This window comes from Cucumis melo, chromosome 4 (genome assembly GCF_025177605.1).
Source record: "Cucumis melo cultivar AY chromosome 4, USDA_Cmelo_AY_1.0, whole genome shotgun sequence".
NCBI classification, from domain to species: Eukaryota; Viridiplantae; Streptophyta; class Magnoliopsida; order Cucurbitales; family Cucurbitaceae; genus Cucumis; species Cucumis melo.
In genome coordinates, this window is record NC_066860.1 from 26,813,066 (window position 1) to 26,829,942 (window position 16,877).

The 16,877-nt window shown below is 34.0% G+C and overlaps 2 protein-coding genes and 1 long non-coding RNA gene across 5 annotated transcripts; 1 reads left to right on the forward strand and 2 right to left on the reverse strand.

The window, feature by feature from the left end:
* Nucleotides 1-3,929: 3,929 nt before the first annotated feature.
* LOC103502978 (thioredoxin-like 1-1, chloroplastic) lies at nt 3,930-6,266 on the forward strand. The gene is made up of 4 exons (XM_051083791.1): nt 3,930-4,463; nt 4,823-4,999; nt 5,079-5,243; nt 5,625-6,266. The coding sequence occupies exons 1-4, from the start codon at nt 4,176-4,178 to the stop codon at nt 5,919-5,921; spliced, it is 927 nt and encodes a 308-aa protein (XP_050939748.1). The 5' UTR covers nt 3,930-4,175; the 3' UTR covers nt 5,922-6,266.
* Nucleotides 5,624-7,006, reverse strand: LOC127149055 (uncharacterized). Its single transcript, XR_007820283.1, has 2 exons — nt 6,840-7,006; nt 5,624-6,681 (listed from the first exon to the last, which is right to left on the reverse strand). It is a non-coding gene; the product is annotated as an uncharacterized LOC127149055 (long non-coding RNA).
* Nucleotides 7,007-11,420: 4,414 nt separating this feature from the next.
* Nucleotides 11,421-14,602, reverse strand: LOC103502977 (myb-related protein 2). 3 transcript variants are annotated; one of them, XM_008467110.3, is made up of 7 exons: nt 14,189-14,602; nt 13,889-14,095; nt 13,722-13,798; nt 13,044-13,107; nt 12,765-12,885; nt 12,528-12,597; nt 11,421-12,146 (listed from the first exon to the last, which is right to left on the reverse strand). In XM_008467110.3, the coding sequence occupies exons 2-7, from the start codon at nt 14,079-14,081 to the stop codon at nt 11,475-11,477; spliced, it is 1,197 nt and encodes a 398-aa protein (XP_008465332.2). In that variant the 5' UTR covers nt 14,082-14,095; nt 14,189-14,602; the 3' UTR covers nt 11,421-11,474. The 3 variants fall into 3 exon arrangements, with proteins under 3 accessions (XP_008465332.2, XP_008465330.2, XP_008465331.2); XM_008467108.3 differs by having other exon boundaries at nt 12,765-12,903; nt 14,189-14,356; XM_008467109.3 differs by having other exon boundaries at nt 12,765-12,903; nt 13,889-14,092; nt 14,189-14,336.
* Nucleotides 14,603-16,877: the final 2,275 nt, after the last annotated feature.

Here is a 16,877-nt window from a genome sequence, read left to right on the forward strand (position 1 = left end):
CATTTCCTTCCATAACTGACTATAGCTATCTTTAACTTCTCTTGCTCATTCAGAAGGTGCATCTGAAAATAGTGCTCCGCCCTATAAATCCATCCATCTGGGTCTTCTCCATTAAAAACTGGCATCTCCAGTTTTTTAAACTTTATTCGATCTTGTCCTGCCCCCCGTTCTAAACTCAGAGAGGTTTCCCCTTCCTCGTCTCCGTCGGCCACGTCTTCCGTTCGAATTTTCCATTTTCCCGTACTCACTCCGGTCAGTTCTGAACTGCCCGGCTGTCTTTGGCGATCCTCATACATTTCGGTTAACATGGCGTGCATTTTCTCCATCGTCTTCTCTAGGACAGGTATTCGTTGAACCTTTTTTTTTATGGCTTCAATCTCAGTTTTCGAAGCATCCAATCGTTCTTCGATTAGTTTTTGCGTCATTTTCTTCCACCTCCCCAGGATGTCGAATGGCTCTGATACCAATGTTAAGCTCCCTTTCCACCTACAACAATATTAGCCAAACAGCACACACAATTCATTAATACTCCAGCAGAATTCACAGAGAAATATATATATGAAAGGAGAGTATAACTGTAGTTATATTGATAAATGGGATAACAGTTCACCAGCCACAAAAGATTAACAAAACCAAAAGGAACTCAGCCAAATAAGAGGGCTGCACTCTCCACCATGAACAATGTTCACACAAAATGCCTAATGACAAAGATGATCAACCCTAATACAAAAAGCTCCTATATATATTCCTATGCTCCTACTGCCATGTGTCTTGAGGACCACTGGCCATCCTAACTACCAAGCTGTCTAGGTGGAATTCCCCTTTTTACCCCTTCTCTTGTAAACTTGAGTGATTGGAGGCCTAGCATGTTCATGATTCGGTTTTGTAGTTAAATCCAAAACTGAATCAAACTGAAACAAACTGAATCTTCAGTAAATTGAATTTTCAGCTTGGCTTGGGTTTCAAGGAAGACCCCCTGATCAGGAGGATGTCCATTCTTCTTGTTTGGAATTTTCTTTTACAACCCCACTTCAAAGCTGATTTATGATTTTAACTAGGCTCATGCTGTTGTATGTAATGTTAAGAATGTTTGGCGTTATTAGAGCCCTTCAGCGCTAAGCACAAAACACCTACTAACTCTTGAGTTGTGTGAAGTTGAGAGAAAGACCATAAATGTTCCAATATTCCCATTCTAATTAAAACCCCATGGATTATTTTCACTCGTAAAATACATAAAAATCAGACAAAAAGTATTAGCAAATGTAATACTAAATAAAAGATTCGCAAACTTAATAAAATTTGAATCTTAAAGCCTATAAGGGATAGATCATATTAGAAGTATTTTAGCGATAAATTATACCACTAAAATAATAAAGTTTGCTATATTTACAATTTTTTGAAAATGTCGTTTCAAGCTTAATTATTAACCTTAAAAATTTTATCCATGACAATTACCTTAAAAACAAAGTCAAAGAATTGGAACCTTTTAATCAGAGCACAAATATTAAATAGATAAAATTTTAGAAGTTTGAGACACAAATATCGTGAATTAACCATAAAAACTCAATTTATACTCTTTTTTTTCTTTTATACAATGCATAAAACAAGGGTATTGAACCTCTAACTTTAAACTAGACGGTACGAGCCTTATGGTAGTCAAATCAAACTCATTTTGACCCGATGTTAACTCTAGTAAGCAAACTCGTTAAATTAGAGGTTTAAATGCATCCATTTTATATGTTAGGTCAAGACTATTTTTCTTGTATTGAATGGTTCAGAATGTACATAGGAGTGAGCAATATGCTCTTTCCCATCTTGCTTTCGGTTAACGATGTTTGGTTCTTTTGGTTGGTCCAATTGATATAATGGGTATTCTTGCATTAGTCTTTTTTGGCCCTTCCTTCTATGGTGCAAAAAAAGACTATGGTTGGCATTCGACATAAATTTCTTGTGGTCTCTTTGATGTGAAAGAAATGCCAAAAAAATTTTAGGGATCATATCTCTACATTTGATCTTTCTTTTAACTTAGGTTTAATTCCAACCATTCTTAACAGTGTAAACAAAATAATAAGAATCTTAAAATCAACCAACAATATTTACAAAATATAACAAAATATTATATATATCATTAATAAACTTATATTATTAATAGAATAGGAAATTTGATCATATTTTATAAATATTTTAAATACTTTTATCATTTATGATAATTATTTTTATAAAAATAATAAATAAAATAACTCTTAAAAAAAGTGAAAAATAATAAATAAAATAACTCTTAAAAAAGTATATTCACTCTTCTTTAATTTCCATCTCAACTTTAATTACTATTACAAAATACTTTTTGAAAGATTAAAGTAAAAAGAGAGGTAAAAGTAAACTTTGATAACGATTGCAAAATACTGAGAGATTTAAGCGAGAAGAGATGTCAAAGTATACTTTTGAATTGAGAAATTCCAAAAGAGACATAATCATTTGAAATCTTATACTAAAAGGTCCCTTGAGAATAAACATTTTTTTTCTTTTTGAAAAAAAAAATTGTTTAAATTTGTTTATAAAATTTATTAAACCTCACTTTGCTTGTGTTTAAAAAACTACTTCAAGTAGATCGACATATCAAACACTTGACTTTTCTTTTTTAAATAATTTATTTTTAAAATTAAAAACTTAAAAAGTTAAACCAAACACATCTTAAATTAAGAGATATTTGCAAATATAAAAATTATATTCAAAATAATTAATTTTGAAAATTTTAAAAATATAGCAAAATTTGTCAAAATCTATTAATGATAAAAGTTTATCACTAATAGACTATGTTGCAAATATTGGTCTATTAATATCATTAATAGACAATGAGAAAAGTATATCAGTAGATTTTATTATAATTGTAATTTTTTAAAAATGTTGTCATACTTAATTATTATTCTTAGCCATCAATGGTAATCACTCCTAAATTAAATTCTTTGAACCATATTTTACTGTAGTTAAAAGTAACAATAACTAATCATTCTACTTTTACACTTGTTAGAACAAGTTTAGCTCAATTGACATATAATATTAGTTTTAATCTTCTATTTTTCTACTAATAAGAGTTATACTTTACATCAAAAGTAATTAAAAAATAAATGAGTGTGGTTGTATTCAAATCATTTTACCAACTTTTAACCCCAAATCAAATCTACAAATTTATCAAATTCTTTTACTTGAATTCACTTAAAATCCAATAATAACATTTATCAGAAACAAATAAAACCAAAACTAGATTTCAGAATCAAACAACCTAGCTTTGTGCTTTGTGCTTTGTTCCACCAAAATAGTTAGATAATTAGCTTAGTCAAAAGAGAAGAAAGGATGTGAAAAGTTGTGTGAATTGAATTATTGGGTAAAGTTGGCCCTCTCCATTTTATAGCCAGATGAACACACAATGAGCTGGCTTGTTGAAACACACTACTTTTACAATTGTACAACAAGTTTACACGTGTGTGGACTCAACAATGGGCTATAATATGCCAATAATCATTACGCAACATTATTAACATTGTTTTGTTCCTCAATATCATCCATTTCAATCTTGTGGATCTAAGAGAATTAACCACTTCATCTTTAGGTGGTACCTACCTACTTTCATCCTACTTCTTCAAAATTATCATACCCAAAATCCACCCAATCCTTACATGCTTGATGTAGATTTTTTTAAATATCATATTTAAACTATAATAAAGCTACATAAGATTAGAGAGTTTAACATAAATTAATACATACAAGGATAATTACAATGGATACCAATAATATTTTTAAAAAATAAATTTTATGAAATTGGAGAGACAATATAATATCCATTATGTAGTCTCCGTGGCGACAGAAGTTAGCACCACGTGTCTTTGAACTTTCACTTTTTTTTATCCACACAACTCCAAATCCAATGCGACGTTGCGTCCTCCTCTTATCCACTTTTCCCAAAATTCCTCATTCCAATTCAAACCGCTCTATTTTTTTCCTTCCCTTTTCCTTCTTCTCTTCTTCTCCCTCCCCATTTCCATCCCGATCTTCTTGTCCTTTAAGATCTTCCCTATTCACCTACTTCATTTTCCCTCAATTTCCCACCAACCCCACTTCTTAATTCTTCCTAATTTTCTTCAGTCCCTTCGATTTCGTCAGATTTTTCATCCATTTTAATGGCTGACGCTCTCAGCAAGGTTGCTTTTCTTGCCCCTTTTTCCCCTTCTTCTTCTTCTTCTTCTTCTTCTTCTTCTTATTCTCATCGTCATCTTCATTGTCTTTCTCTACCTTTTTCCGGCTTTAAATCGGTTGATTCTTCTTCCCATCCCTTTAATTGGCAACGAATTTCTGTGAAATTACCATCCACCACGGGGCCGTTTTCTAGCAGTTATGCCTATGGCAGAAGAATTGAGTTTACCGAAAGGAATTCTGTTTCTCCTCCACGATCTTCGACGATTTCCCATGTATGTACTGCTATCTATGTCTAATTTTAATCTCTTAACGCCCTTGAATTTTGTCGGATTTTAGGGTTTTTAAATTTATTAACTTTTGTTTGTATTGTTAGTTTCTCTGTGTATGTTTTATTTTGATTCTGATTGGGAATCTCAGCTGTCTCTTCATGGTTGTAATTTGGGTTTTTGTGAGCTGAAATAGTTGCTGTATGCCTTTATATTTCTGTATTTTAATCCTTTTTCTTGTCTGGGATATGTAGTGATAAATTCCGATGTTGGTGTTTCATTTATGGGAGAATCCCACTTTTGCAATTCGGTTAGCACTTGATTATGTATATTGTTTATTAACCCTTTTGTTTGCTATTCAATAGAGTGGCTTTCGGATTCCAAAAGCTCAGAAATGGTGGGAAAAAGGTTTACAACCTAATATGAAAGAGGTGACTGGTGCACATGATCTCGTGGATTCTCTTTTAAATGCTGGGGATAAACTTGTTATCGTCGATTTCTTCTCCCCTGGTTGTGGTGGCTGTAAAGCTCTTCACCCGAAGGTCTTTCTCGTTCTTTAGTGTCTAGAAAAATCTATCTTCCAAGTTTTTCTTGGCCCTGAAGTTTGTATATTGTACGCAGATATGCCAATTTGCTGAGATGTATCCTGATATCCAATTTTTGCAAGTGAACTATGAAGAACACAAATCCATGTGTTATAGTCTTGGTGTCCATGTGCTTCCCTTCTTCCGCTTTTACAGAGGCGCTCAAGGTCGTCTTTGCAGCTTTAGCTGCACTAATGCAACGGTAAGAAATCTTAAATAGATTGGAAGTGTTCTGCTGTTGTAATGTTATTAGATGATTAGATCATAATATTTTATTTTGGACGTCTCTTCTTTGAAAGAAGCATGTTTTTCATGATTTTTCCTCACTTCGGGTTTTGGTACAATACTGCATTTCAATGGAGTATGTACTATGCAGTATTGTTGTCCTTTCATCAATGTTGGCCTGTCACCTATCGGTTTTAATTTTTCATTTAACCACATCTGAAATGATTTATTTGTTATCGAGCTGTTTTTCGGTTTTGTCTGAGCCTCACGAGTATCGAAATCCTTTTTCTTTTTCTTCTCTGCTAAAGCACTTGTTTCTCCATAAATTTATTGATGAAAAATTGGTCTAATCTCACAGATTAAGAAATTCAAGGATGCGTTAGCCAAACACAACACAGATCGATGCTGCCTTGGCCCCACGCAAGGGTTGGAGGAGAAAGATCTGGTGGCACTTGCCGCCAACAAAGAATTGTCTTTCAACTACACACCTAAACCAGCAGAAGACGTCCCTATCCCCATCCCCGCCACGGTGGGAGGGGTAAGAACTTTGGAATCAGAACGTTCAAGTTCGGATATGGAACTGCCTCTTCCTCTTCCTTCAACTATCCTCAATTCGTCTGGCCAAGTCACCAAGGAGAATGCCTATGCGGGATGAAGCTGACCCCGCCCATATCCTATACTTAGTATGAGTGCTTTTGGTTGTAAAGGTTCAGGGGTCCTATATTAACGAGACCCAATGAAATAGTAGGGTTTGTTTCATCTTTCTTTTTTTCTTTTGGTGGCTTGGATCCCAGCCTGCTGATTCTTTAGAACATCAGCAGCCTGCTGTGTGATCAATTATATATATATAGTTGCGTTCTGTACATGGTTGTATAAAGCTTCTCTGCAAGATTATGAGTTAAATATTCTGTAAGATTGTAACCAGTAAATTGGTGTGAAACCAATGAAGAAACTTGTGCTCGTTGATGAATATCATACTGAAAACCACCGTTACTAATTATTCATCTCTTGAGAATTTTCTTACACAGAAGCTTCATTCGATATTCCAACTGCTAATTTATTTATTATGTAGGAGATCTAAGGAAAAGTCTCTCAGCTGTTGAAAGATTAGGAAAGGATGTTGGGATTGAAACAAAGTTTGAGCTTCTCCTTAATTGCCAAACTGAACTAAGTGGTTCAGTCATATTGGCATGATCTCCATCGACATGATCTATAGGTAGGAGTTGAATCTCTTACCAAACTGTCTCTTGAATAAGCCTATTCATCATTGTGGTGTGGCCTAGGGATAAGATTTCACTGAAATCCTAGTGATCGCTGAAATCGTGATGAAAATGATGAATTACCATAAAAGTATTGTGAGATAAAAAAAATAGTAAGATACCATCAAATCTGTCTAGATATTGTGAGATGAGATCCTGCAGAAGCACAATGCAAAAGGAATTCAATTCCCGATACATTCAACCAATATTATACTCAAAATAGATGTAAATAAAGGAAGAAATTGCCAAATCAGAGAGAGAGATAATAAAAGAAAACCCAGAGAGATAAAAAAAAAAAAAAAGTAAAATCTTACCCCATGGACATTTAAGAAAGATGAGATAACCATAATAGAGGAAGAGATCTGAAGATGTGAGAATTAGGAATGCTATCCATGAGGTGTGCACCTGAGATAGCTCCCTCTTCCTTCTCATCTCTATTTACCCTTTTTGTCGCTAAAAAACTTCTCCATGATTTGAATTTCATGGATCAGACTAAGGGATTCTCTCAGAAAATTTTGCTACGGTTGAGAATTATTCTCCATTTAGTTATTTTAATCTCAATTAAATACTTTTCTTAATAAAGAATTCAAATGAAAACTAAACATTAGAATGCTCGTTTCCCCCTCAATCCTAATAACTAAAAAGAAAAATAATATTTCATATCATAGCAACTAATTATCCGTACATATATTTAAAAAGTTTCAACAACATCAATGTTAACATAATTGTTTTAAATCTATAATGAATAAATTCAATCCTCTTGAATAATTAATGTATGGGTTTCTATTAACAGATTAATGATAGTGATAACTTTAAGATGACGGTTGTCTCCCTCGATTAAAACTCAGAAAGTTTTCGGTACATTTCCTTAAATGTGATTTAAGATAAATGCGTGTTGTTTTTGCCTATTGGGTAAGTTGGGTCCTATATACCAGTTCAATTAAAATTGTTATTAAATCACGATCAATTTAGGACTCATTCTTATCCATTTAGTCCATACAAAATTAAAAATTTAGGTCTTAATTGAATAGATCATATATAGGATTCAATCTAATAAAATAACTGATAAATTATTAATCCACATACACATCCATACTTTAACTATTTGTATTATTGTAACGCCCAACAAATTCGTTATTTCTTTTTGTTTTGTCCATCGTCATTAATATTAAGTGTGGTTATGGGAATTTTAAATTTGTTGGAAGAACCTTACCATTTTGATTTTCTCGAGTAATTAAGGTTGGGAATCCTTATTTGTTTAGGATAATAAGTATCATTTTTTATTTCATTATTTTTATTTTTATTTTATTGGAAATAATTGGGAAGCCCTTATTAAACTAAAGTTAGTTTTTTTTTTTTTATTGAAGTTAGGGGGTGAAATAATCTAATTAATGGATTAGCAAATTAATCATTTGCCTTGGAAAGGGTCAAGGGTGGCTTAATTGAAGAGAGAGAAAAGAGGGTAATTGAAGAGAGAGAAAAGAGGGCTTATTGTTTTCTTTTATTATTTTTAAATTCTTTTAAAAAGAGGCATTGGGAGACGTGAGACTCCTCATCTCCCCAAAGAAGGAAAAAAAAAAAAAACCCTAGCCGCCGCCACTCTCCGCGCCGCCGCCAGCTTCAAGCACAAGCGCCGGAGCCGGCCACAGTAGAAGCCGAACCACCCTCCCAGCCGCGCCGGAAATCCGTCCAAGCCGATCCGCGCACGCCGGGCATCCATCGCACAGCCGAACCCGCAGCCGCCACCCGAAGTCGATCCACCGCGCGTCTGCAAGCCGAACCAGCAGCCGCCAGCCGAAGCTGGAACTCGCCGCGCCGCTTCGATCCAAGGAGGACAGCCGACGCCGCGCCGCTTCGATCTAAGGAGGACAGCCGACGCCGCGCCGCTCCGATCTAGGGAGGATAGCCGAGCCGCGTCGCGCCGCTCCGATCAAGCCGAAAGGAGCCGCTTAGATCTGACGCAGCCGGAACGTCCGTCAGCCAGTCGTCGCGCCGTCGCGCCGACTGAAGCCAGCAGCCAACGCCGAGCGTGCCTCCAGCCGTCGAACCCGAACCCGGAGCCGCTCCACACCCGCGTCCGAACCCGAAGCCGAATCCGCGTGCGAGCCGCGCCCGCGTGTGAAGCCGCGCCGCGCGCTTCTGCGTAGCCGAGCCGCGTCTCCCTCCCGTTGCAAGCCAAGCCGCACGCGTAGATCCCTGTGCCGAGCCGAGCCGCGCCTGCGCCAAGCCGAGCCGGTCCCTGTCCCCTTCCAGCCGAGCCGCCAAGCCTAATTTGGGTCCTTCCACCTAATTTTTGGTAATTAAATCAATTATTTTGGCATTATCCAGCAAGATTCAATATTTTGGGCACTAGATAATTTAAATTGGAATTAAATTAGATCATTTTTCCTTAAGGGACGTCTAGGACCAAGTAACTGCTGCAGCGGGGGATTTCCTCAGTAGGGGCTTGAGCACTGCAATCTCCTTCTAGGGTAAGTCATTTCAACTGAGTCTTGAACCGTTAGTTGTTGGTGACCAAATTACGAATCTTGGCATATTAAACAGTTAGGACCTCGTCGCTTGGAAAGCGTACTGCCTCGCGGTTAGGACTCGACAAGTAAATCTCCAGGTAAGAGATTCTACTACTAGCTTCATGTTTAGCAGTATGAGACTATGTATGCTCCAATTTTTCATGTTAAGGATTAGACAGTACGATGCCTGAAATAAATGTTAGTATGATGCAAATGGCGATATGGTTATACCATAGCCTCTTATGTGTGGCGAGAGCTGTTATGACTATACGACGAATGTCGAGACGGAGAGTGTAGAGATGATTTATATGATATGTTATATGCTGATGCCATGTGTGTGTATACTGCGATGAGGGTACCTGTTAGCTTAATCTGTTAGAGTCGTACCTGCATGGGTGTCCTTCGGGATCACCACCTATTGAGGACTGTGTGGTCCGACGGGACACCGGTCTAGCATGGATATAGATATGACTCGAGTGACTCGACGGGGTCCTCGCATCCCGACTGTCCTAGGTGTCCCCCGGGGCACCGAAGACCAGAGTTACGTTCCTACGGGGGCGCATGTTGCACGTGTTCGGGAACGTGCCAGAGATTGGGTACCAGTTACAGGACTCTGACAGAAAGTTAACAGGCACCTAGTGGGACTAGTAGTGGGTCCCTTACTGAGTATTTTATACTCACTCTCTTCATTTTATGTTTTCAGGTAGAGGACGAGGCAAGGGCAAGGGCAAGCTGGCGAGCGACCCGAAGTGACCGTGGAGGGCCATAGGGACTACTGCTTCCGCTTATCTTTATTTCAGATTTTCGTATTTGAGTTTGAGTACTTTTCATTACTTATCATCTTTTATGTAGATAGGGCCCGAGTAGGACTTTAGAACGCATTACATCCTTTTTGCATAACTACCTTGTTTAAATTTTCATAAATAAAATTTCTTAAACCTTATGCGTTTTTAATAAATTTTTGACTTAAACCACTTGTTCTATAATTAGTAACGACTTCGATTCAGTATAGGGAGTTGGGTCGTTACAATTATTATATAAAATATGTCTAACAATATTGTACTTGGACTATGTTTGTACACTCTGTAATTAAATCACATAAATCTTAAGTGCTCATAAACATGTGTTAGTTAAATAATTGAGTTCAATGTGGTTTATCTCTTGTATCAACATGGAAGTAAGGAAGGTATTGTCACTACCCTTATAACTAAACCTTCTTTGATCACTAGTTTCAGTAATACATGCAATGACATAGATCAAGTTTGGATGGATAACATAGAAATTTCATACAAAATAATCCATAGATAATCCAAATTCTGAGTGAGATTATTAGAAAAAACTTTAGCACATTTAATTTGTACAGCTACGTGCATGTTAAACAAGCTTAGATAATAAAACATAAACTATCAATTTTGTGCTATACACAAAATAAACATAATCATCAACTCTATAATATAGGATAAAAAAAATAGTTTACTCCAGCCCAAGTATTAGTGACCATTACTCCAAACATAGGCTTACCTTTGAAACCATGTACTCAAAACAAGACATTTGTATTCTCAGACTTCAAAACTTCCTTAACTAAGTTCTTAAATATTTCATTCTCATACATCATGCTTCAAATCTCCTCTTAAGAAAAGTCACAACCTATTTTTAAGTATAATAGAAGAGTGGTTAGAGGTTGGGGTGTGACATTCTTCGCTTATTCGCCAAGTAAAGCTAAAGAAAGTTAAAAGACAAATTAATCATCATTTGTTAAACTTATTTTTATGCAATCCACCGACAACTTGATCAATCATATAGTTATTATGTGCCAAGCTTTACTTATTTTTAAAATATTTTAAACTTTTATATGCGATTAGATACTAACAGAATTTTCACTTTTATCGATGCAAAAAGAAAAATGTCAGCCAAAGTCCAAAAAATGTTACCCTAAGTTATGTTGACGCATTTTTTTCCGTCAGCAAGAGCGTCACCATATCCATGTCGAAAGAAGTTCTTGCTGATGAAATTTAGTTTCGTTGGCATAAATACCTTTTTTTCGACGTATATTGCTGCGTTGGCACTTACCGAAAAAATTGCATTTCGTTAGCATAATGCATTTTTATCGACGAAAAATGTTGCGTTGACATATAAATAAGCAATTTTTTTCTTCAATGATACTAACTTGGACCCAATGTGAGTTATAAACAAAAACCCCTAGGAGACTTAAAAATTGTTAAAACCACTTTGGTTACATACAAAATCACCTTAAAATCCGTCTCAAATAATTTTTCATTTTTAATTACTGAAAAAAATATGTTTCAAAAAAATTTAAAAAATAAAAATTTGAATGATTTAAAAATCCCTGCACAAACATATTACCCATACCCCAAGGCACACACAAAAATGTAACTCCCCAATATATATTATATATATAACAAGAAGTTCGAACAATGATTAGCTAAAACCATTCAGATCAAACATCTTGCAAGTAGTAGAAGACGTATGATCATTATTACTATTACTACTAATTAATTGATCCTCTCCGGCATTATTCAAATCCATTCTATATCTAAACCCCGTCTCCTTTTCCAGTACTGCCTCCTTTGTCGTCCTTTTACTCCCAAATAATCTCTGACCCTCCGATGTCGAATACCCATTATACGCTTCCGTCCCTGCTTTCTCCCCTTGCACCAGTCCAATGCTCATGGACAGCCCATGAAGGCTGTGGTCGGGAGCACCTGACGAGGCTCGGTCCGCGTAGGGTCGGAGGGCCAAGTGGCTGTTGTGGAGGAGGACTTGTTGTTGTTGTTGCTGTTGTTGGGCAGCTTGTTGATCCTTGGAGCCCCCCTCGCTGGAGGTCAGGCAACTGTCCATTGAGCAGTCAGGGGGTTGGCTTTGTTGTTGAGCACAAACCCTTTGGCTTTGGCTTTGATTGTGTAGCTCTGGAAATGCTGCGGTTAGACATTGAGTGGAGACTTTAGAGACTAATTCTGAAAGCTGTACTTTGGCTGCTTCAAGTCCTACTGTCCCTAAGTTTTGTCTTCCTAATGTTTCTTGTGCTTTCTCCAATACTGTTTGGAGATACTTCCCTTGTGCTTCTATTCTAAGTTGTAAATGCCTTTGTACCTGTAAGTGAATCACACGTAAAACTTTATATATGCTAATTTCCCTACTGGAAATGGTTTAAAATTAACAATATGCATGTTTGTTACCTATATACGTTTTTGGACAGAAGGAGAGATATCATATTTTGTTATAGATCAGACAGTATAGCAGTACAAATTTAGAGGTATAGTTAGAGAGTTGATCATGTATATATATATATAGCATTCCTCTAACTGTTGCAGTCAAAAATGTAAATTACATATATACGAATATAAATTAAGTTTTAGGGATATTGACTCTGTGATTGGTCATTTTAATGATTAGATTGTAGATTGAATATGAGACAACATACGATACATATCATAAAGTGTATATATATATATATATCAAAGTATATATTACCTCGAGTTGCTCGTGTAGCCTTTTCTGCACTTCGATTTGCATCTGTATTGTTTCACTTATTTGAAGGTTTCTGGAAAAGAAAAAATGAAACACAATACTTATATGTAACTTTCAATGAATGGGGTAAAAGTGAAATGGTGATTAAATCTTAGTATTATAAGTAAGAGTCTGAAATTTCCAAATAATATAAATAACAAATATTGACAAAAGAGAATGAATAAATTGAGGTGTGGTTACTTGTTGGACTGGGAGGAGGGTTGTGGGCCGACAACAATACTGTTAGTACGAGCTGCTGCTGCCGCTGCTGCTGCTCCATTTGCCTCTCCCAACCTTTGGTCTACGGAAACCGCCACGGTTCCTACACGCCAACCCATACCTATTTCAACTTCAGTAATTCATATAATAAATATAATTAAATAAAACCCACTAATTAAATTATTTCTTCTTTATTATTCTTAAATATGTATGGCCCCATCGATTTCTTTCTTTCTTTTTTTTGGTTGCTTAATTAATTACCAGTTTTATTTGTTCCACTTCCACCATTTGCTTGTCCATGCAAATTCTTGCTTAGCCTGTATTTCTGCATCCAAAATGATTATTGTAAAACTATATACTTATCTTAACTAAGGAGAATAATTATCGATTCAAACTCGTGATTATTACAAAGATACGTACAATACATTGAATCAAATCTCCAATAACTTTAAAAGCTTTTGTTCCCTTTGAATAATTATTTGTTTTTTTTTATATATATAATTTGAATAATTATTTTTTTTTATAATTAAACTTATAAACACCATTTTCATATAATTTTTAAATTTTAGGCGTGTTTTCAAAATCGAAAGCCAAAAATTGAAAATTAAGGCTCTATTTAGCAACTATTTGATTTTTTTATTTTAATTATTAATAATTACGCTTATAAACACTAACTCTTATTATTTATTTTTTATCTATGCTATAAAAAAGCAATCTGAATTTTAGAAATGAACAAATAGGGTTTTTTAATAGTTTTGTTTTTTGTTTTTGAAATTTGGCTAAGAAATTAACCAAAATATTGCAAGAAAATGTTGAAAATAAACTTAATTAAAAAAAAAAAAAAAAAAAAAAAGGTATGACCAAATGAGACTTAGAAAAGCAGTGTTTGAAAACTTGTATTTATTTAAAACTAGATTTTTAATTAAATAGATTATGTACCTGAAGATGGCTTTTCAAGTGGTACAAAGTAAGCCCAGGAATGCCCATGATTTTCATCACAGTTTTAGGAGTGGCCTCTACAAATTAAACAAAAAGATAAGAAAAAATAACCCAAGAAATCAAAAATAAATAAAGATATAAGAAATGATCGAAGTGGGGGAACTTACTGTCAGCCCCTCCCAATTGATTAACAGCTTCAACAAAGCGGTCATGCAAATCAGGAGTCCATTTAAGTCTAGGCTTAGCATCAGTTGAAAGAACAAGTCCTGAATCTCCTCCGCCCCCATTTCCACCACCTTGTAAAAACATATGCCTTTCTGATGAGTGAATGCTCTTCCCTCTGTGCTGATGATGGTACATTCTGATCTTCCCTTCTGTGTATCATCATCATCAGTTTCTTTGTTTTGTTATTTACTTTTTTTTTTTTTTTTTTACAAGTAAAGAAAGAAATAAGAAGTTAATATTACCTGATGAAAAGTACAGAAAAAAGGCAAAGATGGGGAAGAAGAAGAAGCTTGAAGTACTTGGTGTTTGGATTTTGCTTATCTAATTTATTTATTTTTTTGGTTGTTGTGTGTGATCAATTGTGTTTGTGTTGAGAGATCAAAGGGATGGGGGAAGGAAGGAGAACTTATAAAGCGACTGAGCAAAGGAATATAATCTTTACAAAACACACAATAACTACAAAAAGAGAAAAACAATTATTTTCCTTTCTTTTTTTTTTTAATTTTTTTAAAAGGGACATTTTAAAATACAAAAACACACCTAAATTTTACAAAATTTTGAAATTGTTATAAAAGTTTATTACGAAATTTTGTTATATTTTGTAAATATATCCAACATTTTTCTGATTTACCATAACTAATTAAAACCCCATTTGAAATATGTTTATTGGCCCTTCATTTTGGTGCTTAGAATCAATCCCATTTGAGAAAGAGGAAGGAAGCTAAGGAGAAAATACAATAAAAAAGAAGAAAAAGAAAAAGAAAAAAAAGGAAATTCGTTTTTTTTTTTCAGAGGAATTGGAATTGGAATCCCATTCCAGGAATTAGGACAAGGAACTTTGTGAGTTCTTTTTAATTTTTGGTTAAGAGGGAATCCACTGTCCCTTTTGTTCTTCAAACCCCATTCCTTCAATCTAAGATTCTTAATTTGTAAATATCGAATGGATCCAAGTTTTTCCCCCCTTAGTTTTCTTATGTGTTGTCAAATCTCCATACATATCTATATAATATCATAAACTATATATATTCCTATATATATTCTCAACTAAGAAATTAGAGGTTGTTTCCAAATCATCTATTTTACATATTATTATTTAACAAAAAAAAAACATATGTTTAGTGTTGTGTGTTGTATCGATTTTCATTTTATTCGATTTCTATAAACATAGGGGAGTAATAAGTGTAAAGTTAATTATTATGTCAACAACCAATCCAAAAATTTAATCCAAGCATATATCTATTAGGGTTTTCTTCGCAAACTAAATTCAAAATTTTAATTAAAGGTATTTAGTTTATGAAGTTGTTAACAAATTGTAAGACAAGATTTTAGTGCATGACTTAGCTTATTGTGTATTAATACAGATAGGGTAAGTTTATTTAAGATAATCCTATTCTTTATATAACCATCTCTTTTGCATTTACTAATATTAATATTTTTGGTGCTAATACGAGCATAATTTAATTGATGCAAAATGATTGTACAATTATCCTTTTCACATCATCACATATTGTGAAAAAAGAAAAATACGTTTAAGGTAAAAGCTATTTTATCCCCCCTTTTAATTTCTTTTCTCTTTTGTTCTCGTTCTGATCTTGGTATTAAAGTCAGGTGTTGAAATTTATTACTTTTTATGAAACTGTATTAAATGACAACAACCTAAGAATATATTTGAGATAAAAGGTTAAGAAGTGGTTAAATCACTTAATTACACACTAGATTTCAATATTAACTTAGTTTAGTAACAATTTTATTTTTAAAATTGACCTTATTTATTTTTTTTCAATTTGGTTTAATAGTTTAAAACATTGATAAAAAAAAATAATAGATAACAAATCTATAGAAGAGAAAGAGATGCTTACAAGTTTTTCTTTTTAAAAGAGAAACGTAAAATGATTATCAAACAAGATCTTAGAATTTGCATTGTATAAATTATGAAGGGTATATACTATATTGTAGTGGTTTGAACAGTACCTTACAATACGATATCGTGTTAAAATCACCGATAGACAGAAAACTTAAGCTGATAGATTAAGACAAATATAGAAAACACCTAAAGCTGGGCATTCCGACGTGAAGTGAAGAAAGGGAAGAACAGAAGACCATCGTCCCAGAATTTAGAAGAAGATTCGTAGGAAGACCAAAAGCACCCAGAACTGGGAGTGTAAGATTAGATACATAGGAGAGAGAGACGGAACAAAAAAGAAAGAAAGGAAGGAATATGGAATAAAGGAATCGGTTCTGTTTTGTCTGCTTCAGTAAGTTTGGTACTTATTCATCCCACAAAGAAAATATATAAATATATATACATAAATAACAATAACAATAAGTACAATAAAATAAATATAAGGAAATTTGGTTTTAAATGAGAAAATCAACTATAAATATTTATAAATATAGCAAAATTTGATGGTCTATTTGTAACACCCCTAGTCAGGATTTGGAATTTCGGATCCCAACATTTCTTTGTAACATGAGGTATACAAACCAAAGAGACATTTTAGCATACATTATGTGAAAATTCTCAAGATGTTACCTAACATAGAATCGTTCTAAACTAAGCACATTTGACTTTAAATTTCTATGATTGAACCACTTAAAAGGAAGGTGTACCTTGTTGGAGTCTCTTCTTACCTTAATTTTAATGTTTTCATGATCTCTCTCATTCATATATGATATCAGTTCATTCGTGTCTTTCTCATAAACTCAAGGTATTATACTATTTATTAGTGATAAGTTTTTCTATATTTATAGATATTTTGATTCATTTTATTAAAATATAACAAAATGAATCAATGTATTTGTACAAAATAAACAAAATTAGATTATATTACTAACACAAACTACACTATGTATAATAATTTTTTTAATTTGAAAACATCCATATTTATAAGAATAAGAACAAATAAAATAAAATTAGGAAGAAAAAAAGAG